The 9,893-nt window shown below is 28.5% G+C and overlaps 1 protein-coding gene across 1 annotated transcript; it reads right to left on the minus strand.

Moving 5' to 3' along the window:
* Window positions 1–1,853: 1,853 nt before the first annotated feature.
* On the minus strand, window positions 1,854–9,532 carry LOC107442130 (uncharacterized). The gene is made up of 5 exons (XM_016055604.4): window positions 9,219–9,532; window positions 8,747–8,936; window positions 7,212–7,296; window positions 6,643–6,695; window positions 1,854–3,373 (listed from the first exon to the last, which is right to left on the minus strand). The coding sequence occupies exons 1-5, from the start codon at window positions 9,470–9,472 to the stop codon at window positions 3,077–3,079; spliced, it is 879 nt and encodes a 292-aa protein (XP_015911090.1). The 5' UTR covers window positions 9,473–9,532; the 3' UTR covers window positions 1,854–3,076.
* Between the last annotated feature and the right edge of the window lie 361 nt (window positions 9,533–9,893).

Raw genomic sequence — 9,893 nt, forward strand, 5'->3', positions numbered from 1 at the left:
ACTAATTCTGTGTTAAATTTTCAAGCCTATAATATATTTCTAACTTATACCCAAATTTTTCAATTACAAAATTAGTAAAACTATAGCCTCAATTATCCTTTAGAAATTTTGAATAAATGCTCAGTTGCAATTGTTACTCAAAATATGTCATTTATGTGGACTTTATATATTCAGTTTAATACTTTTAGTAATTAAATTTTAACTTATTTGCAATAAAATGTATATATTTTATTTACTTAAACACACAAAGTATAAAAGTACAGGTGTAGCTGGCAGTGACGTTTCAAAACCTCACTTTTAATATGACATAATGGGTTGCTAACTGATTTAGTAATATATGTATGCTGCAAACTTGACAGAGAATCAAATGTTATAACTGTTTTTTTTTTTTTTTTTGTTAGTATACATGAAATTATTTTTGTTTTCATATTTGGGGCTAAAATATTTCAGAGATATAAAGGCATAGTTAAAAAAAAAAAATTTAATTTCTAGCAGAACAAATTATGAAATTAGTGTTGCAAATGGTTTCTCCATTGCAAAAAGCTGATCAAGTTAACCTAAGTAAGACTTAAATAGTGCAGGTTCAAATTTGCAACCAAAATAATAATAATTACTATTTTTATAGGCGTCACACTATATCCCCGATGGGCCCCTGATGAGAATGCTAAGATGCATCAAAGGTTGTGCAAAAATAAGGCATGCCACATTTACAAATACACATTTTTTTTTAAAAATAATTTCTTAAAATTAACTTTGCTTGCACTAAATCTTGTGTGGGCATAATATCATGTATGCTGATTGATATAAAGAAATAATTAGGAATCCGTCCCTTCCCCTACATTAATGAGCTTTTTTTGGTGGAAAGTAGATGTACCATTGCTCTGGTATACAGAACTTAGTTTTACTCTCAGATCTTATGCTGTGCATGAAAGAAGTCACCTGGAAATCAAAGGATACTTAGGATTTATACTTTATAGTGTGTTTTTCTATATATTTTGACAAGTTCTTTTTAAGAAAAATTTTATTACAAAAAGTTAAATCACACAAAATGCTGTTATTTAGAAAACTAAGTTCGTACGGTAAATTATTTCATGTACTATATATCTTGGTGTACAAGTTGATCGCTTATCTTTTCTTAATATTATATTATAGAAAATAAATGGTATGTTGGCTGTATAAGTTGACGTCAAAAAAAAATAAAATTTCTAGGACTAAAAATATATATTCATGTGTTATATTTCTTGAATAAATCATCTTAACTTTTTCTGAACATTAATTATTGTTTCTAAAAAACTTTTATATCCAAAGAAAGAATGTGAGAAAATTAACTGTATATAATATATTTAAAATAGTTTTTGAAAAGGGTTAATTGATATAGATTTATTCACATTGATCTTGATTACTGCAATAATTTACAATCATTATTAGTACTGTATAAGTCGACCACCTGATTCTTATAAAATTTAGAGGATTTGAAAAGTTAACTTACATACCAGGACATACGATAAGTCTTGTTAATAACCCAAAAATTTGTGTAAGAGACAGTTACTAACAGTTTTCATCGCCGTTATAAAACATTAGAATTTAAACATTTTTAAATACATTGCAAACATGTACATAAAGTTATGGTAGTAAAGGAAGATTTCTCTCTCTCAAAATAAAAAGGTTAAGAAATGTTCTAATACCGATTTTCAATTGTTTTGTTGTTGCCTAAAAACCAATTCAAAAAGTTCCTCAAATGATAACGGTTAATCAAACTTAATTCGTTAATATGTTATCATGAAACTCAGCTTATGAGGTACTTTGTATGTAACTGTAAAAGAATTGGGTTTCTATTATTCATACACAAAATATTAAATATAAATAAGTTTATTTTCAAGTATTTTTCCATTCTTCACAACTAACTCAAGATATATACATATATACAAAAAAAAAAAATTGAGACATTTTACTAATAGGTCATATTATATTTCTTTTATGATTTCCTACTTATATTTAATACAATGTACAGAACTTTAGTTATTTACAAGGCTTTTGAAATTAGGAGTTATGGGGAAAAAATTATACTTGTATAATAGAAGCAATTATTCTATATCAGGGTGTGTAGCCAAATTTTTGAACAAAAAATAAGCACCTCAGAAGTATTTTTTAAGCACTCAAAAAATATTTTTAAGCACCTTTTTTTAAAAAAATAAAACTAAAGAGAAAAAAAAATCAATTAGGGTATGGCACTAAGAAAAATATTTTCTTATTTCCTTTCTTCTCTAATAAAAGTTTATCTGTGAGTACAAAAAATTAACAAAATGCCAAAACTTTTTCAGACTTTAATTTTGGACGTGTGAGAACACAAAAATCATTGTGGGTTAGACAACGCGTATGCAAACACATGAGTAATTCATCCAACATATAAAATAATATACTCTTTCGTATAAAAGGATGAGGATGGTGCGCCGAAATGGATTATGGTTGATTGATTAGAGAAAATATTGAACAGAACATTGTCAAAACCATGCTTTTTTCTATAATTCGTTATGGTCATTGACATGACTAAGGGAAAAAAAATCATATTTTGGAAAAAAGAAAATTGAGCACTCTTTACGAATACCTAATGAAAAATATCTAAGGGCTTTTAAAAAAGAAAATCAAAAATAAGCACCTTTAATCACTTTTTAAAAAAGGTACGCACCCTGTAAATAAAAATGATCAATTTCTATTGTTTATATAACTTATTTTTAGTAATAAATATACTTAGTTGCCAATTGAATGGCAATAGAAAAGTATAATTTAAAAGTTTTTAATTTATTGAGACACTAATTAAATAAAATACACAACATAGAAAAGTATATCTATGTTGTGTATCTTACTTAGAGTTTCAAAACTTTTAAATTTGAACTCACAAAAATTAAAAATGATAAATAATCACAACATTTTAAAAAAGTTGTAGCTAACTTCATCTGTAATGAAGTTAACTACAAAATAAATGTAGAGTTCTTCCAACTTCTATATAATGTTTTCTGCAAAACTCATTACTCACAATAATCTGTCTAGAAATTATTAATCAACCTTGTAAGCACATTCATAAAACTATTATTTCTTGCTGAATATTTAGATTCAATGAACTTTCATCTATATTGTGTATTTTACATAACAGCTGTAACTTTTTTAGTCTTAGAAAATTTTGAATATTTAGTTCATTTTGGATTTTTTCCAAGCAATTGTTTATTTTCTCCAATTGTTGGGTATTCTCTGCCTGGAACTTGAGAGCATTTTTCAGCGTCTCCAAATCCTCCACTTCCGGTAGTTTCCTTTTTTGTTGCTTGTGCTGAGTGACTTTAGGAGTGTCACTTTTTTGTTTAGCTTGGGCCCAATTTTCCTTAAGAAAATACAAAATATTAATAATGAGACATTTTTTTTTACAAATACAATACAATGAGTAATCAAGAAGTGTAATTTTTACTAATTGCAAGTTAATATGGTTCTGGAGATTGAATAAGACTGGCTAACTTTATCTAAACTAAAAAGTTAACTTAATGAAACATCACAATAAAATGTACCAATCTATGCAAGTTGTTTCCACACTTTATCGATGAAATAAATGGACTAAAATAGTAAAAGCTGTCAAATTCCATGCAAAAATACCAAGAATAATAACACCAAAATTCTCATAAATGTACCTTTAAAATTTGATTCATTTAAAAAATCAATATTCTAGATTTTTTTATTTTCTCCAAAAATTAATGCTGTCTTTGCATGTTTAAAATACAATTATGAATCAAGTGAAAACATTGCATACTTATCATGGGTGTCACTTCAAAAAGATTTCAAGATTAAGCTTAGTTTTTGACCAACTAACATGACCTGTTATTTAATAGAATTTTTCAGAAAATTATAGCTCACTTTCCATGAGAATCATCCATATATTACATCGATGACTAATCTTAACTAAAAAACAATTTCCTTCATATTGTTAACTTATTTTTTTATAGCAAACAAATATAAAAATCACCTTGTTTATGTTATATCGCTGGGCTTTGCTTTAAAAGCCAGACATCATAAAGTATGTGAATGTATAATCAAGTATTTTGGAAATGAAGAAAAACTATGTATTATATTAGGGTATTAAATCTCTGGAAGCAGGTTAAGGTATTATTTCAACCTGGAGCAGGTAATGTTTGTTTTCCCTAAATCCCTTTCATTAATTATTTATTCCCTGTTTTCAAGTTCTCTTTTTCCCGCTCTGACGTACGAGCGAACCACCAATAGGTAGTAGCTATAGCTGTGACGAAATAATGTCGTCATCGAACCTGTGCAGCGTGGACGGTGTGGCGCGCGATCGACGAAGGGAGAGTTTTTTTTTTCTCTCTCTTAGCTTCCCGAGGTGATGGTCGTGACTGGCGCCTGCAGGGTCAGAATCAAGTTAACGCGGCGGGACGGACGCGTCCCTATCTCCCGATGGACATCACGATAAGTTTTCCTATTTCTTTTCATATTGCTTCGTTTAACGCTAAATTTAAATAAACTAATTTATTTTTTTTTTTTTATTTATTAAATCCGTAGGATCCTATCAAATAAGTAATTCTAATAATTAAACTTAACTTCGTGGTAGCTGTGCCACGTGCTCGCGCTAATTTAACTTAATATGAAATGAAAACTTAATATTTTTTTTTTCTTTCCCTGCTCCAGAGAATCTTTTTTTTATTGTATTAAAATGATTAGTAATGATTTTCATTGTCATGTTTAAATTAGAATGTTAAACCACATGAGGAATGTTATACTTAATTGTTTTAGAATGTTAAACCACATGAGTAATGTTATACTTAATTGTTTGAGCTGAACATGATTAATATGATTTTCAATAAATATTGTAATTTTATATAAACTTAACTCTCATTTATTAGCAGTTATTAATTGATTCACTTTAGGCAGTTATTGTGATTTTAGTAGCTTTTAGTTATATATTTGGATATTTTCCTGACAGGCTCGAACCTGATTTTAGATTAGCTTAAATAATTTATTTGGAGGAAAATGCTTGAATTACTTTGATTGCATAAAAATAATAAAATATTAAATCAAGATAAATAATTTTATTAAGAAATCTAAGCCTAGATGTAATTAGATTTAAGTATTAGTGAAGCACGTGTCGATCCACACGTGTTGATTTAGACTTGAACTAGAATAGTAAATTGTTAATTCTAATTTTTCTTAATTAATTTCATAATTAAATTAATGAAACGGTTCGATAGTGATGAGTAATTATCAAGGAATATTAATTATTTTTCTCCACTAACTAGTTATTCAAATTCACAACGCAATTCAAATTAATGAGAGACACATTCTTAGGTACTGTTATATGTCTCCATAAAGCAAATATAACATTTATTTCTTTGCACCAATAGTTTAATTCTGACTTTTTCAAGGAGCCATTCATTAATGTTTTGTACTAGATCATTTTTTAAAAAATAATTTCAAATTAACTTTACCTAGTCTCAAAATATCAAGAAAAGAAATACATACTCTTCAGATTTGACAATATAAATTTTGTTGAAACAAGTTCAGTCACTCTTTTATTGTGGCACGACATCACTGACTATTTTGTAATATAAAAAACAACAGTTTTTCTTTTTTTTAAAAATATTTTTCATTTATTTTTAACACAAAAAAAATTTCACATTTTATAAGAAAAAATTTAACTTTTTTGAAAACTTAATTTAAAAAATAAATAATATTATTATTCAGGGCTCGAAAAAACTCAGAAATTTTACCCGTCCCTGAGGACGGCTTGTCCAACAATGTACCAGTCCTCCTTTGACACTAACTCGTAGCTTCTAAATAAATAAAAATGTAATTTTCTCTTATTTATTACTAACATTTATATAAATTGCTCAATAAATTAGTAGTTACTAGGATTACATTATACAGTAAAAGAAATGCTAGGTTACTAATAGTAAAACGTAGTATTTCTTTTATTAAATAATTTAAATGACAAAGGTTAAGTTATCTGGAATGTCAATTTATCCGAGGGTACTGCGTTTTCTAAATGAATCAAATATGACATTTGCCAGTTCCACAATCAAGCCAATGATTAACAGAGGTAATCATTGACAGAGAAAACATCAATTCCACCATGATCAGTGTGTTGCTGTATTTCTTTCTAGATTAGAGGGTCATTTTAGAAGTGAGAAAATAAACTCTTGTAAGATAACAAAAATTTAAAATGTATCATGAACATTAACGGGAAAATGGCCGTCCGCTCGGAAGCTGGATTCGAGAAATTTGTTGTCCGCGGGGAGTTTTTGACCGCCGAGAACGGGCGGAGAGGCAGTTTTTTGAGCTCTGTTATTATTATTAGAGGACAGAATTCAATCTACTTGATCTTTACTCAAGCACTGATTTCAGTCTTAAGGTTGCACCCATGACTTATGTACAGATTTGTTGTTTGAAAGATTGCTGTCCACATTCAAAATCATAGGTAGAAATTAGATAGTATAATTAATTTATATTTATTTTCTAACTATTTCTAGGAAAATAGTTTAAACCTATAAGAAAACTAAATGCATAATATTATGTGTTAACATTAAAAGCGAAAGCAGTAAAAAATAACATTTCAATTATCAATAGAAATGTATTTAATCTCAAACATACCTGATTTAAATCAAAACTATTTGAAAGAGGCAGGGCAGGGACATCTAAATTATCTAGAAGAAAGAAATAGGCAGGTTACTATGGGGAAAACGTCTATTAAAGAAAGAACAGCTCTAAGTAATTGAATATCACCCTATCTTCATTAACAACACCTCAACAGCTTAGTAAAATGCAGTGGAAGGCAAAATTTAATACAAATGTATAAGTTCTTTCCAATTGACCATTACACCAGACATATTAGTTATAAAAATTTAAAAAAAATTGAATAACTCAAAATTTTCATAAGGTAGGGTCACTGTTTTTGGAGACCTGATCAAGATTTACAGATACAACATACGAAACATTACTCCTATGGGCCTGAGAAAGAAATAAGTTCAAAATCAAAATAGCTTATTATACCAATATGTTTAAAACTTTCCTGCTTGTTTTGATGTTGTAGAAATAAATGGATATAAAAGTAACTAAAATGTTTATGTCTAATGACTATTTAGTCTGAAGAATACAGAACATGGTTTTGAAATCAATTGAGCTCAGAAAATGCAGGTAATATGAAAATATATATGTATTACCATTCTCTCTGCTGTCTGCTACATCTACATTTTCTTTGTAAGATGTTTCAACCACATCCGAACCATTATTACACACTGCTCTTCTCTATAAAGAAAAAACTATGACAATTATTATGAATTCTAGGTCAAAACAAATAATTCGAATCATTACCAACACACTTATTTTAAACATCAATTGTTTCAAAATTAATAGCAATTTCTAACATTTAGGATTCATGCAAACAAGCATTAGTATACACTTTAAATCTATTATGAATCTTAAAACTTTGGCACCTGTTAGAAATTTTGTTATAGAAACAGTAATATAGAATTTCAAATTTTGTGAAGCATTCAACATTTACTTAAACGAAATGTAAAATACTTTTTTTTTAAAAATTAAAAAAAATAACAAAACAATTGTTTTTAAAATGCTTATATTAATTAGTTTGATCACAGAGCAATTGAAAACTTTATTAACTACTTACATATTGATAATATCAAAGTTAACTGATAGACAAAGCTATTCTGTTTATATTAATATAAAAGTAAGGTACATACCATGGGTTTAATTTGAAATTCCCTTACGCTATCAAAACAAACACCTTAAAATTTCATCTATCCTTAATAATAGTGCTATAATTCTAATTACAATTTCATTTAGAAACTTGCCATTAGGAGTGCACTCTATACGGCAATTGTTGTGTACTTAAATTTCAGTCGCTTTGAATTTTGATAAGAGTTTTCACATCTTACCACTTAACTGCTGGTGCAAATGAAATTTATAATTCCAACAATTTCGTCTTACACATTTTTTATATCTTTCGTCGATTTAATTCTCAAATTATCTAAATTGGAGTATTTTTTTTATCCTCTAATTCTTCTACTGTTGTGAAAATTTGTTCTTAGGAAAAATTGGTGTCATATTTATCATTAAAAGCTAATTATTGTTTTAGTTTTAAAATATTACTAAAAAATTAGACTAAAAAATTATATGGATTATAAATATGATGTGTCAATTATAAATATGATTGATAAAATATTTCCGTTATTTTGCCAACTTTTAGCTACAGCCACTTTATAGAAACTAATCCAAGCATGACTAAATAACTAAAAACAGATCACACTATATCAAAGCAAAAGAATAGCTTGAGCAGCAACAATAAGTTTAAATAGATTGACCTCTGTACATCACTGCGAGTAGCAATATAATTTTTAAACTTTACAAAGAACATTAATGTTGGAAAATGGGGATAACTGACATAGATGCGAAAGGGGGAGATTTCCGTATCGTGATCTGTGGCAGAAAAATCGCCAAGTCTTGGAAACTTCCAGGCAGTGGCCTGCAAGAAACTAATAAAAAAACATCCCAGAAAGGGACCAACTTGAAAGGAATAACTCACAGCCACCCCAGGGCAAACATCTACAGTTTTTTTTTTTTTAAATTTACAAGTTTAAAATCTATTTGGCACAGATCTACAGATCACGATACGGAAATATATCCGGCAAAATTACTAAGCATAATCTTCAGTTGTATGAAATGAAACAAAAATACATACCTCTACATTCCTACATTTTTGGACTTTCTCTTGATATTTTGCAGATAGCTTACGTTTTTTAGGCAGAGAAGGGAACAAAGCTTTGGGGACAGAATGTGCATGACTCACATTCATTGATTTTATCTCTAAAGATTGTTTATCTGGAGACAGCAACACACGAATATATGCTGGACAATTTTGGCGAAAGGTTCTGAAAAATAAAAAATTAAGTAAACTACATAGAGAAAAAATTCATAAACTGAACTCTGTAAGCTTGCAAACACAATATTAAACAAAGGAAGTAGCAGAGCAGTATACACCCAAAACAAGGCTGGTAAAATCAAACAATGGTAAATATACCTACTTGTTTTTCTCATAGTGGAAATATGAACGATATTGGATAACACACTGAATATCAGTGACGCAGCCAAGATTTTGGGAAGAACACAAATATAAGTTTCGAAATTAATTAGATAATACGAAATTTATTTACTTAGATTGGCGACTGCCATCCGAATTTCTTTTTTTATGAACTCTTCCACCAGCAATACATGCGTATTTTAATAAGTAATATTTCAATTCTGGTCGAGCCTTGTCTATACTTTTAGATTTCTTTGAAGCACTTCCTAAAGTTTTCGCTTCTCTTTTCCAGAAGGTCACTTTGTTTTCGTTCTCAAATTCATTCATAGCTTTTTCTAACTCTTCATATGAAGAGAATCGAGATCCTACAGAAATTATGTTCGCCATTATCTCATGTTTATTATGGATTTCACTTACGTCTGTACGTGCAACCGGTTGAGCAAGTGCGCATGCGCTGGAAATGCTTGGCCAGAATTTGAATTATTCGTTGTTAACTTAACTTTACTTTATAAGTTACTTTTTTTACTTTAGAAGAAAGTAAATGGTTTTTAAAAAAAGATGCGTCTAAAGTAACTCAGCGAACGGGAGGAATTAAACCAAAGCTTCCTATCGAGAAAAGTGTTACAAAGGCGTTTTAATTTGAATTACATTTTTAAAAAATTGTTTTTCTTTGATGTTTCTATCGTATATATAGTTTAAATATATATGCAGTGTATAACAGATGCATCCTCCCCTTTGAGAAAATTTTTGTGGGTACCTTTCAGCATGATATAAAATTGAGGAATGAAAAAATAAATATTGAAACTAC

The sequence above is a fragment of the Parasteatoda tepidariorum genome, chromosome 1, assembly GCF_982258835.1.
Source record: "Parasteatoda tepidariorum strain Cologne lab strain chromosome 1, Ptep-v5.0, whole genome shotgun sequence".
Lineage (NCBI taxonomy): Eukaryota > Metazoa > Arthropoda > Arachnida > Araneae > Theridiidae > Parasteatoda > Parasteatoda tepidariorum.

Bases quoted from the DNA above. Each gene is read 5' to 3' on its own strand.
- LOC107442130 (XM_016055604.4), bottom strand. From the start codon at position 9,472: ATGGCGAACATAATTTCTGTAGGATCTCGATTCTCTTCATATGAAGAG. The intron at 8,937-9,218 runs GTAAATAAATTT...TTTATTTTTCAG, and splicing joins GATGGCAGTCGCCAATCTAA to AACCTTTCGCCAAAATTGTC. The intron at 3,374-6,642 runs GTATGTTTGAGA...TATTTTCTTAAG, and splicing joins ATAGTTTTGATTTAAATCAG to GAAAATTGGGCCCAAGCTAA.